The sequence below is a fragment of the Eublepharis macularius genome, chromosome 3, assembly GCF_028583425.1.
Source record: "Eublepharis macularius isolate TG4126 chromosome 3, MPM_Emac_v1.0, whole genome shotgun sequence".
NCBI classification, from domain to species: domain Eukaryota; kingdom Metazoa; phylum Chordata; class Lepidosauria; order Squamata; family Eublepharidae; genus Eublepharis; species Eublepharis macularius.
The window spans coordinates 23,054,486-23,080,918 of record NC_072792.1 but is presented as its reverse complement, the minus strand read 5'-3'; the positions used below and the strand labels follow the sequence as shown (position 1 = coordinate 23,080,918).

The following is a 26,433-nucleotide window of genomic DNA, read 5'->3' as shown; positions in this document are numbered from 1 at the left end:
ATAATAGCAAGCTAAAACATCAAGCTGCATTATCCTACTTTCAAGAGTGAATGCAACTGAAGAACTTTCTCATAAGTCCCTGTGAAATAGCTACTGTTGGGCTCTAAGGATAACCAACGATAGCAGGATTAAAAGATAAGCCAAATGAGAAATAAGTGGATAAGCCTGACAACGGATGAGGAAGATTATGGGAAGCGATGTTGTGAATGGATACTTGGAGCGGTAGAGAGCAGGAGTTTGTAGCGATGGTGGTCTTTACATCCCATTTGTATGCATAGTTGCTCTAAAAGGAGGGCTTTTGATTTTACTGTCTCTTATATTGATAGAAACATACTTCATTTGCAGCTGTAAATTGTCTCAAAGGGGAAAGCCATCAACCGAAAGGCAAGGACTGATGTGCCGTTTACATGAAGTGCTTCAAAAATTGAGTAGAAGAAATCAGGACAAATGAGGAGATCCTGATTAGGAGTTCCTTTCTTTTCACCCCTCCTTTCTCCCCAATAGGAATCCAAACCATCTGTTCTCCATTTTATCCTCGCAAGAAACCTGTGAAGTAGGTTACGCTGAGAGTGTGTTACTGGTCCAAAGTTATCCAGAAAGCTTCTATAGCAGAGGGGGGATTTGAACATGGATCTCCCAGATCTGAGGCCCTAACCATTGTAACACCTCAGCTCTCTGGAGTGAAATTTAGCCTCACTAGAGTTGAAAGTTTGCTTGTGTAAATTAATAGATGCAGCTAGACATGGTAGCAGAAGTGTGTGTCAGAACTGGGTTGATGGCAAATCTCTACCAAAAAAAAAGGCACAGGCTGTAGCTTGTTTTCCTCTCTGCTTCAAATTCATCTAGTCATCTTTGGCATGTAAGAAATGACAAGTATTACAATGGGAACTAAATCCCATGAAAATTAATGGGAGCTGTTTCTGAGTACACACGGTGAAGATTAAGCTGCACTTTTTACCTTGTGTTCATATTCTGCAACTGGAGTAAATACATTGATCTCATACAGCTGTTGTACTGGAAAACTGCTTGCTTCCTTTCCTATACTTAGGAAGGGCACTCACTCATTTTATTCTTCCAAACTGCCCCTCCCTGCATTGCATAGTGCGATCCGTGGGGGAAATGGAGGCTAGTAGAAGGATGGAAGCTGCTTTAGGTCCCCCATTGGGGAGAACAGCAGCGTGTAAATGCAGTAAAATAAAAATCTAAATGGATGGTATGAAAGAACAGAAGGCTGCTCCAAGGTAAAGTGGAACAAAGCTCCTGTATTTTTAATAGATGCGCAGAAGATGGGTCACCCCCACACACAAACACACAGGTGCAGTTGCACCTGCTGAAATTTGAGTCTTTTGCACAACTACGGAAGATGCACAAGTTGCTGTGTGTGCTGTCTAGCAGAAAGGCAGGACAAAAGTTCCAAATACATCAGTGAATACAAGGACTCTGCTGTCCTTTGACCACTTTCAAGCAGCAGTTTTCAAGCGGTCAACCTCCAGGGACGGCTTCCCACCAGCTTATGCTAAGGAATCCCATAAGGTCTGCCACACAGAATCCTAATGAGAGAGTCTACTGTATGCTCTAAACTGCATGCAAAGTTGCAGTGAGGCCTACTAGGCATCACTCCCATGCTCTGTGAACAGAACGGGTGCCTTGGGCGGCGATTCCAGGCAACTTGCTTGAGGATTCACTGGTTCTCATTTCCAAATAAGCATGCGTAGACTTGGCCTATAAGAATGCACCCAGCATGTGCCTTGCAAGGCACACTTCCGCATCTCATTTTATAACTACCACTGCTTTGTTTTCTTCCATGCCCCTCCCGCTGATGTATAATTTTCCATCTTTATCGCTTTTATAGTTTTGCTATTCCTTCCTCTGTAGGATTCCACACCACAACAAGCATTTCTCTGTTTTATTTGCTGCCCTGGCTTTCAGCTAAAATAAGCTCACAGGAATAAGATACAAAAGAAAATACATTAAAATCCAGTACAAACGTTTTCTGTGGAGGCATAATGGTGCTGAACTGGATCCTGGCAAGATGGAGAAGGGTCGGCCCGCTTCTGTTTGTCCCTTTGACAGTCCTTTCGGGGGGCAGTTGAAAGCTTCTGCCTGTCTTATGTAAGTAGGCTACAACCTTCTTCTCTATCTCAGAGCAGAACCACAAGTGACAAAAGGCACAGATTGGACACTTGTCTGCTTCCCTCAAGTTTTGATGGGAAATGTAGGCAGCTTGGCGGAATGTTGGACAAGTGACAGTTGAAAAGTCCATTGGACAGCAGTCAGAGAGCCAAGCTGCGAGACTAGGATGCCTACATTTCCCATCAAAACTTGAGGGAAGCTGACAAGTGTCCAATCTGTGCCTTTTGTCACTTGTGGTTCTGCTCTCAGAAATTGGTCTCTGGTTCAGTCTGTGATGTTGCTTTCCTTCTCACAAGTCTACATCCCTTGTGAACCTCAGTTGCAATTCTTCACATGTACACAGCTGGTAAACCAACTGTCCTGTTTTCGACAGTTTGATGAAAACATTTTTCTTCCTCATTTCCTGTCTCTGTTCCCATTACTGTGAGCTTCACTTACCGCTTTCTTCACATTCAAAAACACAAGACATGCACAGTCCAGATTTTCTGATAATGTCTGTTTTCCCATTTTAAAAAAAAACTGCAGGCATCCACAGTAACATTATCCAAAGAATATAGGCCAGTCTTCCTCAGCCTACTATTGAATATGCTTACAAACCATTTGCTGTGAAATCCTAAGCAGTTATTACAGTCTAAGACCATTAAAATCCCTCCCTTCAGACAGACATTCTTAATCTAACCTACCTCACAGGGCTGTTGTGAGGATAAAATGGAGGAGAGGAGAATAATGTAAGATATTTTGGGTCCCCATTGGAGAGAAAGCTGGGGTATAAATGAAGTAAATAAATCAATGGCTGAGTCCCCATTCTGGTCAGCAGTCCTCTTGTAGCTCCATCAGGTGTTCATTGTTGTTTTTCCTTCAGCATTTGAGGTGTTTTTTTTTTTAATGGACAAGGGTGATTTGTGTATTTCAATGAGTGAACAAACCTCTCTTTGAGCTGAGGTAGCTCTGGCAGGGGAGGTGTCACCCTAGATTGGGTGGTCCCAGCTGAGGGGGGAGCAGGCCGCCTGGCCATCAGCCCACTGGACTGTTCTCTGAATGGCCAATCTGTCCCTGAACAAACAACGATGGTGATGGATGGAATATAGCTTCCCAGAGAACCTTGCTAGGCCTCAACACCTTATCGAGAAAGTGAAGCTTATGGCCCGCTTGCATCTCACAGAGGACCCATGTAAGATCAGCTCAACATCATGGCCTGAAAAAAATCTGCATTCTACCCTTCTCTTTCCTTAAATTTTGTAACATCCAGCCTGACAAAGACTTCTGGTGAGCTCAAAAGCTTGCACAGTTTTGTGTCAATTGGGTTGATCATCATAAAAAGTATTATAGAGATTTCTTCTTGGTTTTAAGTGGGCAAACATGGCTGTACAGCCTTTTCCAATGCCAAAACCAAACAAACAGCCCAAGATCCCCTCCAGTGTTATCTCCCCCCCCCCCCAGGTTTTTTCCTCCTTGTGATTTTGCTGCATTCTTCTGAAGTCTTTCTACCAAGCAGGAGCAAACCCTCTCTTGGCTCCTCTCTGGACAAATGGGGTAGTCAGGATGCTGGGAGACATTTTATTTTACTAAAAGAGGTAGTGACGGCTGAGTGCAGTTATCACCTATGCCCAAACAGTTCTGAGTCATCTGTACACATGACATATTTGTACTTCCAATTTACACTGGTTTAACTGTAATCACACCCCTCAAACCCTTTCCCAAGAATGCTGTAGATCAGAGTTTGCATCTCTGCTCTCAGTTTCTTCTTCTTTAGATACTAATCAGTAGCCCTTTTGCAGGGATTCTTGGTTAGGAGGCAAAGAATTCTGGTTTGGAACTGGATTGGATGTTTACACTTCACTATTGCTGACACAGTGGGAACACAGATAACCCATCCAAAAATAGAGAGTTCTGGGGACAAGGAAGGCATTCTAAAACCAATGAGTGTCTACTATTCAAATATTGCCCTCCCTCTCATATATAAAGTGTGTTTTTGCCCATGAGGGATGAGAAGGAACAAGGCTAAAGGGAATACTGGGCCAAGTGTGTGAAAGTTTGTGTGTAACAGAAACTCTAGCTAGCATGTTTATTTGATAAAATTAGTTAAATTTCCTATGCAGGACTCCAGAGCACATTTAAACATGAATTTTAAAAAAGCATAGATTCTGGGCACTGGTTTTTTTTTTAACAAATAAATCACTGAGCTCTAAACGTGCATAATTTGACTCTTAGGACAATTTTGTGAAAAAGGTTCGGAAGGACGTGGCCTCAGGCTACCTGTGGGTTTTTCCACATACAGCATGCTAGACTACATTTAGTTCTCAAGCTTCTCTCACCTTATACCTTAAACCAGTTTCAAGAATCATTGTTTGTACCAAAGACCCCTGGAAACAACAGTTTGGGGAGAAGGCCAGGAATTCTTGGCAAGACTTCTAGACCAACGTTTCTGACTTGGAAGCCCCAACTGTCTAGTTTTTATAACTCAGGATCTGGGCCCATACAAAGCATGTGTCATTCCCCACCTATTCCCCTTCCTTGGCGGGAGTTTGCTTGCCACCTTAAACAAACAGGCTGGACATGATGATTATTTTTTAGAAGGTGGTGGTGGGTTTTGCAGTATATGTTTTTCTCATCTATAAAATGAGAATGTGAACTCTTTGAGAGCAGGGCTTCTTCCTTCTCCTTTGATATGATTTAAAGAAAAAAAACTAATTTGTAATCAAGACTATTTAAAAGGTACCTGGTTTTTGTTACCTCAGCTAAATGCAGTGGCGTAGGTTGGGGGTATTACTAATGGACAAACAACACAAAGTAAAGGTATTAAAAACATTTTCCTCCAAACACTGCAGTGTAATCAGTTTATCTGCTTTCTAATGTTATGGAAAACACAGGAAAGCCTATCAGAGATCCCCCTGTGCCTTCTGTGGTTTGGCCTTTTCTTACGCCCTCATCCTGAACATGTGGGCAGTGTTTATTTAAAACATGTTAAACCCACAATTCTCCTAAAACGGATTCAAGGTCCTATGCCTCTTTGCAGAAGCAAATCCTAAGCAGTACGGCAGAACAGAACTCATGTCCTACTGGGGCTTCTGCCACAATAACTCTGGTAGTCTTCCAGGTGTCACAGGACTCCTTTGCGTTTTGCCTTTGGCCTTATTTGAAGTCCCATTGATTTAACACTACTTCCCAGTATGGTTGCATCCTTTGTGTATTTGTTTATGAATAAGGAGGCCTGAGGAAATACATTCAGGCTGTAACAGTGCTCTAAATAAACTTTTGAAACTGACAGCCCTTCTACACAAAAGCCAGTGGGAGAAGGACGTGGGTGTGAATTTTGCTTGCCTGCCTTCCATCTGCTGTAGGTAATGACAGCCAGTGGACAGGGGTCTCGGAGAGCTGGGTTCCAGTCTGCCATGGAAGCTTGCTGGGTGAACTTGGGGCTCTCACACACTTTTATCCTAACCAACTTCACAGGGTGGTTGTGAAGATAAATTGGAGAACAGAACAATGTAAGGTGCTTTGTGTGCCTACTGAGGGAAAAGATGAGGTATAAAGGACATAAAATACATTGGCAGCCCAACTACACATATACTGGCACTGCCTGTAGAGGATACACAAAAGGGTGGATATTAGTCTAGGGCCTACCCTCACTAGAGCACCAAAATTTGAAGATCTGCCATTAGGGGCCCTGCAGAACAAAAGAGGCTAATTTCTCATTTGTTTTAATAGGAAGCACGATCTAATCAGACCATTTCACACCCAAAATAAAAAGGGAGGGGAATGAGACAACTCCCAAATTCATGCTGCATTGATGACGTGTGGCTCCTTACTGTACTGTTTCCTCCATCATCTGTAAGCACACATGTCATTCAAAAGGGATTTAAAACCATAGCACACAAGAACACGTGCAGAATGCCTTTCCACTGAGAGCAAATTTTGTTAGTTTTAATCAAAGGATTAAAAGCACAGGACCTCTAAGGAAATAGTTCAGATCCAAAGATCTTTTGTAGTGTGCATAGCAGGCATGAAAACAGGAGCTCTGGATCCTTGTCAGTGTCGTCTACCTCACAGGATTGTTGTGACAAACAAATGGGAATCGTTTGTCTGAGGAAAGTAGAAAAGAGTGCCCAGCAGCACCTATAAAACTAACAAAATTTGTGGCAGAAGAGGTGAAATGTTGTTAGTCTTATAGGTGCTACTGGAGTCCTTTCTACTGCTAAAGACAGACTAACATGGCTACCCATCTTGATCTGTCTGAGGAAAGGTGGACTAAAAATCTGATGTACGATTAATGGCAGCCTATTGAACATTAATGCTCAGTTTTAAAAGATTCTTTAAAAAAATTATCCACCATTCTTCCAAAGAGTGCATGGCTTTTTTGTTCCTTCCAATGTATTCTCACAACAGCCCAGTGAGGTAGGCTAGGATGACAGCTGGCACCCGCACATCTTCAGATCTTGCCCAGAAATTTGCAAGTGGGGCACACAGGCAAATCCAGTTGTAAATAAATGCCTTTGGGCACTATTTACCATTTTGTGGAGACCCAGGTTTCGGGAAAGAAGCGCCTCTTTCTTCATGTGGCCATCGGGAAGGGGCTGGGCAGTTGCTGTTGTGAAAACTTGTTGAAATCCAGCCCAAGACGAAACACCTGCCATCCATGTGTGCTGGGCTTCTGGTCAGCCAATTCTTTTTCTTTTCTCCCATGGAAGCGCCATGAGACAATACTCTTGAGCAGCAGAAATAATTATGACTGAAAGAATGAAAAGGCTGGGGAAAAAACGGCTACTGACTAACTTTGGGGTCTTTGTCCCTCAGTTTAAAAAGAGAACCTGAAATTAGACATTCAGAATGACAAGCTAAGAGAGGCTGTAAGATCCTCATAAAATGGAAAGAGGTATCAATCTTGCCTCGAGGGCTTGGGCAAAGTCGATCGTTGCAGGGGGACATTCAAAAATTGGTCCTGCAAGCCTGAGAAGAATGAGAATTTAGCCCCGCCAGGCAAAAAGCCCTCGCCTGAGAAGGGCTAGTCGAATAATATCTATACATATGGCGGAAGATTCTGCTTTTTGGTTTGGGGTCTGAGAGCGCCAATTGGGCCGGGTGTCCCCACTGGCACCAACGGGAGGAGGCCGGGGGTCGGAGCTCCGGGTCCACCCTGGCCCGGCCCGGCCGCGTTGCTCCCGCGCTCGCCTTTTAGCGTCTCCTGAGGGAGGCGCGTCTCGGCTTTGTTGTGGCTGCCGGGCGGGCGCGTCGCCTGCCCTGTTTTGCGGGCCGACTGCAGGCGACGGAGGACGGGCCCGCCCCGGGCGGCGGCTTCCCCCAGCCAGCCCCTTCGGGCGGGCGGACGGGGCGGAGCAGCCCTCGGCCCGGCTCTCACTGGCGCTGTCCGCGGGGCTGGGCGGCGCGGGAGGCGGGCGTGGGCCGGCCGAGCCGCAGCAGCTCCCAAGGCGCCCCGCAGGAGGGGAGTGACTCGGCCCGGGAGGCGGCGACGGGGCGCCTCGCAGCGCCGTCGAGCGGGTGGCTGGCTGGCTGCGTGCAGGGCGAGTTCGCCGCGGCCGCCCCGACATGCGCCCTCGCTAGCCCGCCCGCTCGGAGCCTCGGAGGCGGCCAGGCCGCACGGCGGGGCCGGCCATGGAGAAGGCGGACGGCGGCGAGCCCTTCTCGCACCCCTTGGCGGCCGAGGCGGAGGCGCAGGCCGGCCCGGCGGCGGGCGAGAAGCGCTTCAGGCTGTGGTACGTGGGCTGCTCGTGCCTGGACCGCCGCACCACGCTGCCCATGCTGCCCTGGCTGGTGGCCGAGATCCGGCGGCGCAGCCAGAGGCAGGAGCCCAGCGCCGTGCCCGCGCGGGAGGTGCTGCTGCTGCTGGGCGCCTCGCCCAGCCTGCGCTGCGTCCCGGCCGCCGCCGCCGCCGCCGCCGCCCCGGCCGTCTTCATCTTCGAGCACAAGGCGCAGCACATCTCGCGCTTCATCCACAACAGCCACGACCTCACCTACTTCGCCTACCTGATCAAGGCGCAGCCCGACGACCCCGAGTCCCAGGTGGCCTGCCACGTCTTCAGGGCCAGCGAGCCCAGCCAGGCAAGTCGCGGCCCGGGCGGGGGGCCCGAGGAGCGCTGCGGCGCCTGGGACAGCGCCTGCCCCGCGCCCGCCCCGCGCCCGCTTTTCTCTGCTCGCCTCTCCTTCCCTCACGGGGCGGGATCCGGGTTCGAAACTCCGCTCGGAAACTCGCAGGAGTTCCTCGGGCCGGGCACCGCCTCTGAGCCCGGCCTGCTTCACAGGCTCGTGGTGAACTTAGGGCAGCCCGAAGAACAACCACGTAGGCCGTTTGGTTCAGTGGATGGGTTGCGAATCAGCCCTCCGCTGGTTTGAATCCCACCGCTGCCGTGAGCTCAGCCGGTGGCCTTGGGTAAGCCACTCCTCTCAGCCCCAGCGCCCCAGCTGTATTGTGTCGATGATAATAATAACAGTAACTTTGTTCACTGCTCTGAGTGGGCCACTGATCTGTCAAGAAGAGCCGTTATATAAGCACAGTCGTTGTTATTATTTTACATCGTTTATATTCCGCCTCTCTCCCCAGTGGCAGCCCAAAGCAGCTTATATAGGTCTCTCCATTTTGTCCTCGTGACCGCCCTGTGAGATAGGTGAGGCTGAGAAGGTGTTGTAGTGGTGGGCGTAAATACGACACTGATGTGTTTTCTGTTATGTCCTTGGTGCACTGAATTGGCAGAATGAGATAATTATTTAGGAGCCAGTTTGGTGTAGTGGTTAAGAGTGGAAGGACTCTAATCTGGAGAACTGGGTTTGATTGCAGCCAGCTGGGTGACCTTGGGTCAGTCACAGCTCTCTCAGAGCTCTCTCAGCCCCACCTCACAGGGCAGTTGTCATGAGGATAATAATAACGCACTTTGTAAACCACTCGGAGTGGGTGTTAAATTGTCCTGAAGGGCGGTATATAAACCAAATATTGTTATTAGTGTTATTAAGGTCACTAACAGACTTCCATGGGAGAGGGGGGATTTGAACCTGGGTCTCCCAGATCCTGCTCTAGCCACCGCACCATGCTGGCTACTCTACTCAGAGAGAGGATGAGATCAGAAAAGGAGGAAGTTTTGCTTGCAGAAGTTCAACACGTTTTTGGTCTCTGCCAGCGTGCCTTGAGGAAGAAGGCTCCACCCCCTACGATTCTGATCATTTTCTCCTGGGACAGTGCAGTGAGGTCCCTTGACAAGTGTTATTGAATAATCTCATTAATATTATAAATAGTAATTGTCACTGGGCATCCTCGGGCTAGTCGCCATCTCTCAATGTAACTTACTTCATAGTGTAGTTGCAGACCTCCAGTAAATGATACTTTCAGGTGGGTAGAAGAAAGCTGGTTAAGAGAGCTTTGACTCTTGAAAGCTTATATCCTGAAAATCTTGTTGGTCTTTAAGGTGCTACTGAACTTGAATCTTCCAGTAAACAGTGTTTTATTATCATTAAACAATTATGATCTCCCTCGGCTTCTTTTGTTTGATTTTTGGCCAACATTTCATAAGGAGAGAGGCTTTCCAAAGCTCCCCGAAAGGTAGCTCGCAGTCTTCTTCCAACCCAAACCGATATTCTGCCCATTGCACCACCTCCCTTCAAATATTTTTGGACCCACCTGGCTGGCTGTCCGGGAGGGTCAGTGGATGAAGGGACAGCGGCCTCCACAGGTCTCGCTTGATGGCTCTGTGCTGTGTGCCGCAGGATAATAGGTTCCCAGAGCGATAGTCTGATGCTGGATCGGTTAGCTGTGTTAGTTTACAAAATAAAACGGGAGTCCCAGTTCACTTCGTCAAATGTAAACATCAGTGGGAAAAGCAAAGAGGTGGACTGATTTTTCTGGCCTAAGCTTTGGCATCAGCTGCATGAGGCTAAGAGAATGCACATTTCCAGACATTAGATGTCTCTGTACCTTGGATTTGAAGGAAGGACCAGTGCAGTTCTTGTGCTCGCCCACATGATGCCCGCCATTCTCTTATCATTAAAGTGCAATTCCATTACATATCTCCCTATTTGTCATCCTGACAGAGCTTGAGCATGCATGCTAGTTTTCGTTGAGGGGCGGGGGAGTTCACTCACTCTTCCCAACCTTGTGTAATTGTTCCCATTTATAGGTACTGGCTTTATCTGCCCAGAATGGGATACAAACACTGCTCCGAGACTGAGGGATAATCTATTGACACTTAGATCGAAGTAGATGTTAAAAAAAATGTCCCATCCAGTTATAAAAGTACATTTTCATCAGGAAAAGCTCATTCTCGAACGGACATTCAAAATGTTTGTTGACTTGAGAAGGGGCTTGCACGGATGCTTCGTTTTGTTAATCCACCTTTCAGGATAGAATTGATACATAGGCAAGAAACTTCTGTGCAGGAAGGAGTTGTTGTCTGCCTCTAGAGCAACATAGTAAAAACAACCCTTTCCCCAAAGGGCAACAATTTTAAGGCTGTCTGCTCAATGAGACTGCAAGTGTAACATGCATAAGTAGTTGGCTTTAAATGTATGCTCCACGTCTCCCCAATGGGGACCCAAAGTGGCTTACAGCATTGTTCTCCCCTCCTCCATTTTATCTTTTGTTACAACAATCCTGAGAAGTAGGTTAGGCTCAGAAAATGTGACTAGCCCAAGGTCACCATGGCAGAGCGGGGATTTGAATCTAGCTCTCCCAGATCCTAGACTGTAACTCTAACTACAATGTAATAGGGGAAGGCAGCAATACACAACTAGGCTCCTAACCCTTTAAGTCTTTGGACATTTAGCTAGGGGCTCCAGAGCGGTAGAAGTAAAAGCAGTGAGGTTGCTAGAGGTCGTTTGCAGTTCCAGTTTGGGAGACACAGATATAATGTTAGTGAATGTGTCAGTGCGGCTCCACAAATGTCTCATTTAAGGGAAACGTTGAGGTTATTGCTTTTATTTATACTGAGGTAAAGTTGTGGATGTTGGTAGAACTCCTTCGGGGGAAGTAGCTTGAGCACTGCAGCGAACGCTTTTGCTGAATCCTGTCTGCTGTACCAAATCAGTCATGCAAGTCCTGTGACTGCATTAATGAAGGAACGTCTCCTACTGCTGTTTTCTGAACTGGATGCCGGGAGCCAACAGTCTAGGAAGGGGGGAGTAGAATGCATAGTGATCATTTTTTGTTTCTAATTAAGCACTAAAATACACCATCTAAATGCATAACGTGCTTCTGTGTTCACCGCATCTTGACAATAAAAAATTCTACCAATGCAGTAATATGGACAAAACAAAATTCTTATCAGGCACATATATTCCCAGATCTCAGTGTTTTTCTTTTCTTCTCCCAGTGAATTTTCCAAGCGTCAGTCAGACTTTAGAGTTCTCACTGAAATGCTAATAAGGTTAGATATCTGTATAGACCAAAGCCTGCCATCTGCTCCAATGTAGCAGCGTACTTTTGCCTGTATTGTGGCATATTTTCTCATTCTTCAGACTCCCTCCCAACTATATCACAAAAGTCTCTCCACTCCACAAATATGAAGTATTCTTCAGCTCTTTTCACAGTGGACCATCAACATGTGAACGTTACTAACAATGAAGAGAACTAAAATACAAAATAATAATCCTATGGTGAAGGGACAGATTAAAAATAATATAAAATATCTGAATAATAGTTGAAATGATTCAGTGGCAGGAAATAAAAAAGACTGCAAAATAGCAGTAAGAATGGTACGAAGCCAGTATTAAAACATCATAGAAATGAAAGGAATAGAAAGCTTAGAACACAGTGCCGAACTTTAGAATCCAGAATGATCAAAGCACAGAGGCAAAGGCAAAATTAATTAAAAAAAATATTTTTGGAGGGGGAGAATGATCTTTACCTGGCACTCAAAATTCATCAGGCTTAGCATCTGTGGGGAGAGAATTCCAGAGCCCAAACAGAGGAGGCCTAGGACTGGGCTAGGCACTCATTCAGATTCTCTGACATAAAGTTCATTGGGTGACATTTGGCCAATTACCCGCCTAACCTGAAAGATTGTCTCCTCCCATTCTATCCAGCCCACCAGTTAAGATCTGCCACTAAAGCCCTGCTCACTAGCCCCTGCCTACAGAGGAGAGCCAGGACTAGGGATCCCAGGTGCCTGCTGGTTGCTAGTGACTGGAGAGAGGCTACTGTAGCACAGTGGTTAAGTGGTTTGGCTGCAAACCAGCACTCTGCTGTTTCGAATCGCACTACTGCCATGAGCTCGGTAGGTGGCCTTGGGTAAGCCTCTCAGCTCAGCTCCCCAGCTGTATTTTTGGGGATAATAATAACACTAACTTGTTCACCGCTCTGTGAGGCACTAATCTGTCTAGAAGAGTGGTATATGTGCAGTTATTATTTGGCCTGCCCAGAGATCACCCTCTACTGGCAGTCACCCTGTGAACACACACAGTGTGTCTACTCCCAGGGTGCGCGATGACATCAGTTCCTAAAGTGATGTTGCTGTAGTCATGGGCATGTTGCTGTAGCGACGGAGCATGTTCCTATGTTTTTGTATGCCCTTGGGGCCAATTTTGGCCCCTAACGGGCCAGAATTAGCCCTGCACAGAGCATGGGAGCATGCCCGTGGCTGGCATGATGGTGTCACTTCCTGGAAGCTGCTTCCAAAGGTAAATCCCCAGACCCCATTTCCCGCCAGGAGAGGATAGGGACCTGGGAACCCTAGACAGGACATTTTCTGTGTTGGCACCTCACCTTTGGAATGCCTTTCCCCTTGAGGCTTGCCTGGCACCTATTTTACTTTAAGTGCCAGACTAAAATATATCTTTTTACTCATGCTTTTAATTAGGGGGTTTTATCGTAATTACTTTTTAGTGGTCTGCTCTGTTTTATAGGCTGCTTTATGCTGCTTCTGTCTTTTATTGTTTTTTTAATAGCCTGCTTTATAATCGCTTGTTTTTATACTGTTTTTTTATTGTAAGCTGCTTTGAGCAGGGCTCTTAAGAAGCAGCATAGAAATATTGTCCCTCACAAGGTTGTTGTGAGGGTAAGAAGGAGAATTCATGTATGCTGCTCTGAGCTTCTTGGAAGCAGAGTGGAATACACATTTAATACATTCAGGTACTCAGTAGCTGCTGCAATCTTTTAAAATAAAATCTGGATGGGCAAACGTGTTATAGAGGTCACAGGTTTCTCCTCTTAGCAGTTTCTTAATTTTTGCAAACATTTTTGCACCCCTAATAATACCTAGTACCTGCAATGCGTGCTATTTAGAGCTGACCCAGCCAAACATGGGATGAATGCTCAGGTGTTCCTCTGTAAGGCTAATGTTGGGATCAGCCCTGTGTTTTTCACCAAAGGACTCATGGGCAGTGGACAAGCTGATTGTGAGCTTTGAATGTTCCCCAGAAAGAACATTCAGCTAAGTGCTCAGCAAGACCCCAGGCTTTTCAAAAAAAGCAAGTTTTTAATCCCAGTTTAAAAAAGAATAGCCAACCATCCTTAAGAGAAAAGGTCTGCTTTGTTTCCTTGTAAGCTCTCAGGAGTGGTCTGTTGGGGCGTCTCTGCTACTTGTCTGAGCTAAGGTAGATTTAGTAAGTACTCTGGGAATCTCATCTCATTAAACCAGAACTAGGAAGATAATTCAGATTTTTAATCCCAGCATTGGGTTTTTGACAACTTGGTTTAAGTCTCATGGATTTGAACATCAGATTTGAGAACAAGTTTAATTATATCCTATTTAAATCAGCAAGAGTTAAAGGTGTTTAGTTGAGGCTAAAGTGTATCCACAGGATTTTCCTAGGAACACTCCTGTTGATTTAACTGAGATGGCATTTCTGTTTCTATGTTAGACTAATATTGAAGCAGGACAGACACTTGTATCCAACAAACTGCAATAGAAGGAATGGATTTTCTTCCCCATGCCCCATAATTTCTTTCATCTCCCAGATAGATTTTTCAAGAGGTTACAAGATCTGCATGGCCAGAAATTGCAGGGGGTGGGAGGTAGGGGTGAGGCGGGGGCATGATTGTACTTCAGTTAGTAGCTTTGTTACAAAATCACACCTTTCTCCCTTCCACACTGCAGCTACCTGACTGATGCAACTATTTTGCCCACACATGCCCTGCGATTCCAGGAATAATGTATCTGGGAGTCAAAAGGAACTGCATGGTGGGAGAGGATGATGTAGTGGTTAAGAGCAGCAGGACTCTAATCTGGAGAGCCAGGTTTGATTCCCCACTCCTCTGCTTGAAGCCAGCTGGGTGACCTTGGGTCAGTCACAGCTTCTGGGAGCTCTCTCAGCCCCACCCACCTCACAGGGTGTTTTGTTTTCGGGATAATAATAACATACTTTGTAAACCACTCTGAGTGGGCAATAAGTTGTCCTGAAGGGCGATATATAAATCGAATGTTATTATTATGTTAAACTTGGAGAATCTTTAGTGGATAAGCAGCAGTTAGGTCCATGACAGTTGATGTAATTTGCTTTTAAAAAATGCCCCTTCCAGTCCTTCAGAAAAAATCCTCCATAAGGAATAATAGAGCAGAATAATGTCAGATTCCTGGTATTTTTAAACCCAAGTATCAGGAATACCAATATTTATGGCCTTCCTATTTATTTATTTATTTTATTTAGATTTATAGCCCACTCTTCCTGCAACAATATCAAACATTACACAAAATACAATATAAATTATAGCATAAAATCACATTAAAACAACAATCCATAAAGATATCAGATAAATACAACCATGTAAAAGGCATCAACGAACACATCTGAATAATACGTCTGCAGAGAAGCCAATTAATAGAAATAGATGGATACAGCCACCAAAGAAATCCAAGGCAGGTAGGACGGGGCCTTACGGAAGTATAACAAGGCCTGGAGGGTCCGGATTGCTACAGGCCAGCGCCATAGCTGAAGAAGCCCTGGCTCTAGTTGAGGCCAGGCGAACGTTCGTCCGACCAGCGACCACCAGCAGATGTTTGTCAGAAGACTGAAGAGCTCTCTGAGGGCCATATTGAGAGAGACAGCCCCATATGTGTGCTGGTCTCAGTCCGTTAAGGGCTTTGAAGGTCAAGACCCAAATGAACTTGCTCGAGATCACAACCCGAAGCCAGTGCAGCTGACACACCACCTACTGTCCGAATCCAAAAAATACTTAAATTTTTAAAGTGTACATCCCTAGTTGCTGTAAATTGGCTGCATCTTGACAGGAAAAAAATTGAAACGGTGTCTAAGTTTGTTCAAAGCTGTATAATAATAATTCATTACAGTTTCTTTTTTCCCCAAGTTAATTTCATGCTATTATGCATCTGGGTCATCCCCTCCAAGACAGTCTTCCACAACTGAGATATATGTAATCACACACAGAATGGTTAAAAGGACGGTCGTATTAATTTAATCGTCTTGCCTGCGTAGAGGTTTGACTGGGTTCTTAGATATAAATGTTTAACATAAATACATACATCCTGGCTTTGTTCAAATCAGGAAGCCTTTCAACATTTAATGAGGTATTTATAAGAACTGATTTACAGAAGGGTCAGCTAAAAATTTCATAAATTGGTATCATTTCAGGAGTTTTCTGTGTATAGTCAGGATAGTATCGCGTGATGCAAAGAAAATAATATCCCATATAGTGGAGGAGGTAAGAATTTTGTGGGTTTTACCAGGGCGTTTTGTGTGTGTGTGTGTGTGTGTGTGTGTGTGAGAGAGAGAGAGAGAGAGAGAGAGAAGGAGAGAGATGGGCACTTTAAAAAGACGAATAGCATAGTGGAGATCTATGGAGGTGGGGGGGATTGGTGGAAATCAGTGCGACCTTGTGTATGAGAACTGGCACCTTAACTTTTTTTTTTAAAAGGTTCTGCAATAATGTTCTGCTTGTATAAGTCAGAACTGATGGCAGCCAGGCTTTGTGGAGGATGGAGATCTGTCAGTTTGCATACCACATTAGTTTCCTGGATCTGTGCCAGGAGCCTGGAAGCAAAATATGTTCCCAGCTTGTTTGTGTATCAGAATGTATTGGGTGTGAATGTTGACCTTTTTAGTTAAGGTAAACTATAGGAGGGCAAGGAGAAAAAAAAAAGTAGGTGCCTTTCAGAAGCTGTACTTCTGCAGACTTAATTAGTGATAAGAGCCCAGGTATTTTGCCACTGTGTTAAGTCAATATAGCATGCGTTCTGAATGCCTGCTCTTAGGGCTTACGGGAAATGAAGGTCTGAAGTGGCAACTGAACCCCTGAGAGTTAATATTCCCACTTCATGTCTAGCTTGGTTTGCTCTGGCCTGGAACTTTTAATGATGCCTCGTGATTGGATGGCTAGTTGCAAAAATGTGCCAATTCTTGATGGGTTTTACAAATGTATTTGCCAGCGAAAAGACCTTTTAAAAAAACCTTTGGATATTGGAGGGTGTGTCCTCGTTGATCTTACATTGGGCTTAGGGAGCAGCAAGGAGTTTTTCTATTTTCATTTGACTTTAACTGAGTTTTTGATATAAATATTTCACAAAGTGTATTTATTTATTTATGCCACACCTTTCAACTCAATGGGGACCCTAAGGTCTCTTACATGATTCTCCTCTCCTGAGTTTTATCCCCACAACAGCCCTGTAAGGTAGGCTAGGCTGAGAGTGTTTGCCTGGCCATGCAAGTTTCCATGGCAGACGGGGCTTCAGACTGCAGCCTCTCAGATCCTGGTCTGATACTTTATTCACTACAACACAATGATATTTACTTGTGTAGCGTAATGATGATGTGGTCACTTTAAACCAAAACAGTCTTCTTTTTATTTTACTTCGTTTATACCCCACTGTTCTCCCCAGTAGAGACCCAAAGCGACTTACAACATTATATCCTCCATTTTTCCCCCTCACAACAAACCCAGCGGGGTAGCTTAGGCTGAAATCGTGTCCAAGGTCACCCAGCAGGCTTCCATGGCAGGATAGGGATTCGAACTGAGGTCTCCTAGATCCTAATCCGACTCACTAAATGCATCCAGGCTTTATTAAAATCAGAGCGCCTTCAGACTTTAATCGAAAGAAACCAATTTAGCTGAAAATTCCCAAATCCCTCCTGTGAGTCAGGAGAGGGAAAATAATGATGCTCACAAAACTTGTCTAGCTGAGAAGTGGTCCAAAGTCTGTGGAAGCCTATTAGTAGTCAGCAAATCACGGACGAGTCCAAATTTGGGTGGCCTGGAAATGTCTTAAGCATTTTGGGACACGCCACTTTGAGTCTTCACTTGAAGGGAAAATAGTAGCATGCCCTTTAAAAAATTGGGTTGTCCTTAAAGGTGCAATAACCAAATTTCAGGGCTCTAACTTTTTGGAGAAGCAACCCAATAATTTGAGTACCTCTGTGAATCCAAGAGGTCTGGCCATTTTTATATAATAGCAAGCACTGTTGTTTGCAAGTGAACTGAATTTTAGCTTGACACTTCTGTGTTGAATTCATGGTTTAAAAATAGATTTCCTTATGAAGATTGTGGTTTGAAAGGGGAAATTGCCTCCTCCACCTCTTGCCTTTGGGAAACATTTTAACAAGCTTTTTTTTTTTTTTTAAAGGATGACTTATTAAAAAGTGTTCACCATCTATAATTTATCCTTCCTTGTTTCATTTGGACTGATGTCTGTGAATCATGACGGCAAAGATGAAGATGACTATTTAAAAGTTTGCTTGCTATGAAGAAAAACATAGACTTAATATTGCTAGAACTTTTAAAAAAATAAACCTGTTTTCATATTTCACTGTGCATTCTAATTCTAATCCAGAGTGCCTTGGGAAATGAACTTTAAAGGGACACCACAGTACCTGCTGTTTTGGGAATCAGAGTAAAATCGTTTCGAACAGAAATATTTGTGTTGGATTTCTTTGTCAGATGCAACACCCTCCATTCTTATCTATTGCAGTTGGGCATGTTAAGAATATGGGAGTGGTTCATTCTCAGAAATGTCGTGTCCCATGGTGACAGGAATACGGTCAGGGTTTGAAAAGGCAAAAGTTTGATACAAGATGTTATGGCGTGACGTGTAATAAAATGCAAGAGAAACATATTATAAGCTCTTATCTAAAATAGTTATTTCATAGGCACAGCCTCTAAAGGTTCTTTCATTAGATTCCTTGTCAATAACTAGTTGTAGAGGGTCACTTTGAGGAAGAGAGGGAGGTGGGTGAACCAAAACTTTGGTATCCCCCAACATTTATTTAGAAAATCTATATGGCACCTATCCAGAAATCTGCAAAATGACTGGCAGTCAACATTACCACTGCTACCTCTCTTTCTATTCCCTCCCCCCTTACTTCTGAAATGACAGCAAAAGATCCCAAAGGTTCTCTGGCCATACAACTCTGGGCCAAGCTACAAGTGATGAATAACACAGGTTGGACACTTGTCAGTTTCCCTCAAGTTTTGATGGGAAATGTAGGTGTCATGGTCTTGCAGCTTGGCTCTCTGACATTCCGCCAAGCTGCCTACATTTCCCATCAAAACTTGAGGGAAGCTGACAAGTGTCCAACCTGTGTCATTTGTCACTTGTAGTTTGGCCCTCTGTCACTGCTGATCCCTTCTTTGGATACTCCAAGATTTCCTGCCCTTTACAGTTGTAATCATGGTAAACTGATTTTGCAATACCTCTTAACTGAGGTTTATGTAGCTAAATATCTTGTAGCTATGGCATCCTCTGAAAAAGCCCTTCACAGACACCTGCTGAATCTGCTTACTTTGCTGTTTCTTCCTAATGCTGAACATAATCAAGTGATAGAAATGCAAAAATTTAATAACTTTGCTTGTGTGTGTGTTTTCAATTATTACATCTGATAAAGCTAAGTTCCCAGTGTTTCAGGAAGTGACAAAGTACTGTGTTTGCATCTTGTCTTCACAAGTAGCCCGCTCAAAGGATGCAGATGATAAATAAATGTTTTCATCTGTAAAAGTGCCTGTGACATTTTGCTTCCTTTATGAGACCTGTATATTGTTGCCTTTCTGACTTTTTCAGTGTTCCCAAAAGGTTTTCCCTGCCACCAAAGGCTCTCACTTCAGTCCCCTCAGTTTGACTTGTAGTTATTGTTGGTAGAATGGTTGTTTGTCAGTTGTTACAGTTGGTAGAATGACAGCACAATTAGCATGTTGGGGTGGCTGTGAGGTGAAAGAGGACCTTTTATACTAAATGAAATAGACAATTTACTTAACCAGAAATAGAGCTTATTTACAAGTACATATGTGTAATGGTTTCAGAGTAATTCATAAGAGTATTGGTTTCAAATAGCTACAGATCTGCAAACGTTTTTCAAAGGACTAAGTCACAAATACATATTTTCCCTCAGTTGCCACTTAGGCAAATTATATCCACACAAAAAAGAAGAACACACAATCTTCCCTCAGATTACTTTACTCCTCTCCCTCTGTCACCAGAATAGCCCTCTACAACCCTTGAACAATGCACAGTTGCCGCATAGGCAGATTCCATCAACAAAATAAAACACACACACATCTTTTCTCAGCATTTCCCTCACAGAATAACACTCTCCCCTCTCACACGCAGACTTCCACACAGACCAACTGAAAACCTTTTTGTTCTCAGACTCAAACTTAAGTTCACTCCACCTCTCCCCCCCCCCCGCAGGGTACAGCTACCATCCGATCACAGTACACTCCACTCACCCTTCTAGCCTCCCTCCTTCTTTCCTCAGAGGCCTGCATTTAAACCTAAGTAACAAATATTTTAAAAACCCACCTTAATTATCAGAAACAAAACACACATATTATTTACACGGCAAAACATTACCGTGCCACCGGACATTTGTTTTATATTTCTAAAGCATGCGAACATGGCTAACCCTCTGCTATAGATAACTTCAGTCAGGGAAACCTAAATGGCTCTGAAAAACTAGGGGGCTGACACAGGTAAGTGTATAAAGGATTCTGGTTATGACATCCAGCTCTATTCATACTATATATTATTGACTCTGAATGTCAGTGCCTTGCCTTGTGTGTAGCATCTCTGAAGTGATCTTAGGACTGGTCCTTTGTTTTCCTGATTGCAGAAGTCGATGAAACAGCCTAACGAATCCAGGGTGAGAAATTGTACCTTAGCTGCTCATGGAGATTACCTTGTTTCTCTTGTTCCTCTGGGAGAACTCAACATCTCTCTTCTGTTCCAGGGAGTCTGTTGCTTCAGAAAATAAAGAGGAGTCTTGTGGTACTGTTAATCTGTTTATTGCCATAGATTTGTTGCCGCACAAGTTTTCATGGGCTCAGCCTTAAAAGTCCCAAGGGGCTCCTTTTTGTGTCTCCTCTTGGTTAGCACTTTTAAGCAACCTGGAATGATGACTCAGCATAACCTACTTAATGCTTTTGAGGTGGATGCTAACAAAGAGGGATTTTCAAGGACTTTGTGCCAGCCTGTTGTGTATGCATTTTCCCTCCCATTCTGGAACAGCGTTGAGTATTGCAGCTGATTGGAGTAATTGGTTGCTATTTTAGTAATGCAGAAATCTTGAAAGTTCAGAATTTGGTGGGGACCTCACTTTAAATTAACTCACAGCATTATAATATATCTTAACTCACCTGACTGTTTTAGGATTTAGGGGTTTGATAAAGAGTCTTGATTCATACTCTTATTGAGATGAAAGCCAATGCTGTGTAGTGGTTAGTATATCAGACCCAATTCTGAATTCTCTACTCTGCCATGGAAGCTTGTTGGGGTGACCTTGGTCTAGTCACACACTCTGCCTAACCTACCTCACCGGGTTGTTGTGAGGATAAAATGGAGAATGATACAAGTCACTTTGGGTCCCCATTGGGAGGAAGATGAAAGAAATAAAATGAAGTAAATAAAGACTTAACCCTTCCCTGCTCTTCCCTTTCCAGCTTCTTTATCTTAGTCTTTCATGGTATTTGGGCATGCATTTCCTACTCCAGTTCACAGATTACAACTGGGATACTAGCAATCGATCAAATGGCATGTTTGCTTTGCTTATTTTGTATGGAATATCTGACCACCTGCTTCTAGCACAAGTACAGTGTCCATATGTGTGTTTGTTTTTTTGCTAGAGACCCTAGAAATAAGAGCTATCACTGGAGATTGAAGCCCTTCTTGGAAAGCCTAACTGTGTAATCCTGAATGGAGCTGTATCCTTCTTAGTCCACTGACGTCAACGGGCTTAGAAGGGTGCAACTCTGGTTAGGATGGCACGGTGGAAGGGCTTTTGTCTGTCATAGCTGGAGAGGAAGATGTTCAGAGTAGGAGCATTTCTTGAAAGAGAACACACGAGTAGAGCTGGGAAATTCTCTGGTGTTTCAGAGGTTTCACTTGCCTTGGTGTTGAATCTGAGGGGACTCTGCTATTGCGGGCCCAGTGGCACTCAAATGGACCTTGGTGTTCCTCTGTAAGAAGATCAATAATGGCAAACTTTCCTGAAAAAAAAGGCTTGCTCATCACTCTCATTCTTGTTGTGGCTGCGGTGGGGTTATTATAGGACACATTCTTGGTCACTTGGGGCTGCATTGAGATCTAAAAGACCTGCTTGTTGTTATTTGTGAATTGAATGTGTATCCTACAACTCATCCCAGGATTCTCTGCAAACCACAGAAGTTCCATGACAGACAAGTCAATGTACTCTGTCGGTAGAAAGATTGACCGTCTCTGGGTTACAGCAAGTTGCCATCTTTCCTTAAAGTGACCTGGGAGTATTCCACCTGGATGATCTGCCTGAAAGCAGTGTATTGAGGTGCCCTGTATCCTTCCCCTATCTTTGCTTTTCATAAATGTGTTGGGCCGCTCAATTGATTGATATCCACTGATTTGTGTGGAATGCTGAAAGCCATCTGACACAATAAGGTAAAGGTAGTCCCCTGTGCAAGCACCGAGTCATTACTGACCCATGGGGGGACGTCGTACTCATTTTACCGACCTCGGAAGGATGGAAGGCTGAGTCAACCTTGAGCCGGCTACCTGAACCCGGCTTCCACCAGGATCGAACTCAGGTCATGAGCAGAGCTTGGGCTGCAGTACTGCAGGTTACCACTCTGCGCCACAATAAAGTTGAATGTTATTGGGAGACTTTGGTCTGTGGTTTTATTGAAGCACATTTTTTTCAGCTGGCACAATCAGTCCCATGATGTGTATTTTTTTTTAGAAGTGTTATTCTAACTTGATGATTGTAAAGTCAATATTGTGCAAGACAGATAAGAAGAATCTAGTTTTTTTCTAACAGGTGTCTGTGTAACAAAGTGAAACAGAAATGGTGCCCTTGCTTTGTTGAGGTAGTTGAGAATAGGCTGCAGTTAAAGGCTTTAATAAGTAATTTGCAGATAAATACAGCATCCTAAAGGCAGAACTGCTTCAGCAGGCACTCAATATATTTTAGGCTTGCAAAGGGAATACTGCTCGCATTAATTAAGTACGAACTTCTTTATTCAACTCTCTTTTCATTCTCTGGTGAATGCTTTGGGTTGCACTTGCAAAATGCAAAGAAATTGTGCTTGAATCTTTGGAAAGTCTAATTGGTCGAGAGGCAAATTCTAAAGGCTACATAATTTACATTTCCTGTGTCATTGAAACTTAATTCCTGGTATCTCTAATGTCAACCGTTTGAGAATAATTAGTTGTAATACTTTAGCAGTGTCCTTTGTACAGAAAATAAAAACACTTCTCTTGTTGTGTACCCAGATTTTACCCTTGAAAACACCCTACATCATTTTTAACATCACCTCAGCACAGCAGATCTTCTAAGACATTGTTCTGATCTTATCTGCATCCTTCATATTATTACTTTCCATGCCAGGGAAGGATAGCACACATAATAATAACTGAAATGCTTTTCTAAAGTCAGTTGCAAAAGAAAGATTTATTCCTGGTATCTGAACTCTTCCTTCCCTACTGTATTTAAAATATGTAGTTGTACATGCCCTTTCTGAAAAAATAAATCAAACTTAAACAAATACAGTCAGTCTCCAATATCTTAGAGAATCTGTTCTTCCATATGTATCTCTCTGTGCTTGGCAGGCAAGTGTTGCTGTGAGGGAATCTAACCTGATAATAATTTTAATAAACTTGAGTCCAATTTTTACACTTTATGCGTGCCTTTTTTTAAGGCTTTAGTGCAGACCCAGTGTTACCTGATCTCTTAACTGTTTGGTTTTGGTGCTAACTACGGCATAACATTTTCACTGGTGAATGGCAGCATGCAAACTGTGGTTAGAAGTGTAATTGCAAATCATGATCTAAGCTAACCACAGTTAGCAAAAACACTGGTTAAATGTAACTCTAGCCACTGTTGGCTCTGAAGGTGGCTGTAACCTCATACTGTGTAGTCCGCCTTGAGTCTCAGTGAGAAAGGCGGACTATAAATGACGTAAACAAATAAGCAGCCTGAGCAGTGAGACCCCTGTGGAAGCACACTCACTGCAGCCTTTTCTGATGTGCAGTCTTACCCATCTTCGCTGTTTGCCGCTGAAGCTGGCTGTGCACAGCATTGATTGTCTGGCTATGATATCACTAGGATTCCTTCCTCTTCCTCTCTGGGGCGGTTTTCCAACTTTTGAAATAATTGATTGCACTTTTTAAACAAAGAAGATGATGCTAGAGAACCTGCATGTTGGTTAAGATCTCCTGGAGAGATGTTGCTCAGAGTTCCTTCTCTATGAGCCAAGCTACAAGTGACTCCTGACACAGGTTGGACACTTGTCAGCTTCCCTCAAGTTTTGATGGGAAATGTAGGCATCCTGGTTTTGCAGCCTGGCTCTCCATTACAGCTGCAAGACCAGGATGCCTACATTTCCCATCAAAACTTGAGGGAAGCTGACAAGTGTCCAACCTGTGTTAGGCATCACTTGTAGCTTGGCTACCATGTAGAGCCCAGAGAGGTTATCCCCCTTTGGTGCCAGGGCAGTTTTTAAATCCACTGTCTTGGGAGTTCTGCCAAATCCTCTTAATAGAAGAAGTCTGCAGAGTTTGGAGTGTTTTTGGCTATTATTGTTGGCTGCATGTGATTTTGTTTTTTCTTCACAAAAAATTATTTCATGTATTTTATAAATAAGATTTACCCAGCAGATCTTTGTAGTGAGCTATTCAAGGGTTGTACATATCATTATTTTTAGATGTGATATTGGCAACTTTCCTCTTACTCTAATCTTACATGAGGTCCAAATTTGCAGAGGTCATATGACAGTTTTTCAAACGTGAATATGGGGAGGGAATCAAATGTTAGTTTTAAGGATAGTGTTTTTGCAGTGTGAATGGAAAAAGTTTGTATCCATTTTGTAAGAGACAAAACAAAACCCAATCTGTCCAGCATGACTCTCTCTTCTTTATAGCTTCTCTGGCTATAAGTAACAAAACAGCAAAATCTTACTATGATTAACAGATTTAATATGGAATGAGCTACTTCATTAAGTTCATAACATCTAGTCCTTCAAGTATTAATTACCTTGTGTGGAAGGCACAAGATCTGCTGTAACGGATTGTTTGAGAATTCGTATTCCTTATGTACATCAGGCTACTAACAGGTGGCAGGAAGAGGTTATGTCCGAGCTACGGACTCTATGTGTTCAGATCTCCATTCTGCTCTGCAGGCCTTATGTTTTAAACTTGTTTTTAATCTATATATGTGCACATTTATAATAAATACTTTCTAAATATGTTTTATTTTAGGTTGTAACTTGACCCCTCTGTTTTGTTCCCCTGCAGTCCTGTAGGCCTGAAGTGATACAACCTTTTGCAAGGAATTTTAAGAATCCGGTCAGACCTCCAGCATTTTTGTAACTTGCTGATATTCTGCAGTTTGCTTTATTATCAAAAAAGGCAGCACTGGCCAGCTTCTTCCCTTCATGGGGTCTTCTCCAGACATTAATCTGAGGCCCAAAACAATCAGACAGGCGTGTTCTTTAATAAAATTGGTCCTAAAAAGACCATTTGAGAAAATGTGATGATGTAATCTTGAGCAGCACCAAGCTAGAATAAGAGTCAAGTATTCTTTGCAGCTCTCTATATGTATGTTATATCAAAATATAACTTTGAAGAATAAAAACATGAGTAATCTTTGTCCTGAACCCAAAACCTTCCTTTATTGATGGGTCATGAGAACTTCAGCAAGGTCAGTAGACTTTCACCAAGGTCAATAAAATATTTTCTTTCAGAACTGGCGCGGATGAAGAACGTAGAACTGTGTGGCAATGTGTAACCTTCCTAAAAACAAATCAGCTGACCTGACACTTTAATGGGGTTATTGTACCCCCTTCACATTCCTACAGCTGCTTTATTGCTGGGGGTGGGGGTTATACTGGAGAGAGGCAACAAGCAGCCCCAGGCCCAATTTCAATCCTCTGGACTGATGATTAACTAAACAACAGAACCAAGGCTCCACTATTATCCCTTCTGGCTAGTTTCTTGAGCTGAAACAGTCAGGCAACTCTTTAACTCCATTCTGGCAGTATGGATGGTAATAGAGGCTTTTGTGTGTGTGTGTTTCTTACCTCAGTTGTTCAGCCCATGAGCCAAGACAAGGTTAATGAGGTTGAATGGGGAAGATACTCTGCCATAATGTCCAGAGTAGGCAAACCATAGTTATCTCTGACTACAGTTTGTTTGTAAACGAGAGTTTGAAGCAGGTTTTCAACTTTGGTTTGAGGGCAAAGTATAGCTTGTAGTAACCAGAGTTTGCCTGTTTCAGATGACATGGGAAACCATAGTTACTGTGAACGGGGGAAGTATGAGAGAGGACTTGAGTGCCTGGGGGAGAGGAGGAAGGATGTGCGTATGAAGTTCATCCACAACAGCAAAACCATTGTTTGGCCATGATGTCTGAGTTGGGCCTGCATTGGCTGTGGGAACATTGTCCTCTTTGTGCTGCTGGAACTAAAGTGGGTCCTTGGAATCCGAGTGCCTGCCTGAACCAGAACCCATTTGCACAATGGAACGAGAGGGACTGTGCTACTGAAAACAAACAAGTGCTCAAGTGTGCACTTGGATTTTTTTTTAAATGCTTGCCTTTAATTGAAGAGTACCATAGATAGGATTTCTGAAACGTTGTAACAGGTTATGTAACCTTGAAACACAAAAGTAGACCGTTTTTGCATACATGGACACAGTTTGCCACAACCAACAACAGCAATCACTCCAACAAAGCGCAAAATTAGCAGAAAATTTAGGACGTGTGAAAACGGTCCCGGAATAGACTAAACAAGAGGGAGACTTGTGAGAACAGTATCCTCCCCCAACCCCCACCGTAGCTCCAGTTTTCATCCCCTTTCCAGCTGACTGGTTTCTTCCCCAGGCCCGGGCCCCATCTCCATTCCCTCCTTGCTCCAGCTGTGCTTTCCTTCGCTCTTGCCCGCCTTGCCTCATCTACATC

General features: G+C 43.8%; 1 protein-coding gene across 4 annotated transcripts in view; it reads left to right on the top strand.

The window, feature by feature from the left end:
* The first annotated feature begins 7,587 nt into the window (after window positions 1–7,587).
* TBC1D4 (TBC1 domain family member 4) overlaps window positions 7,588–26,433 on the top strand; it is a 120,966-nt gene continuing 102,120 nt past the window's right edge. For all 4 annotated transcript variants that reach the window (XM_054973661.1, XM_054973659.1, XM_054973660.1 and 1 more), the window contains exon 1: window positions 7,588–8,190. In XM_054973661.1, the coding sequence (XP_054829636.1) occupies window positions 7,744–8,190 (447 nt within the window). In that variant the 5' untranslated portion in view covers window positions 7,588–7,743. The remainder of the gene's footprint in view (window positions 8,191–26,433) is intronic.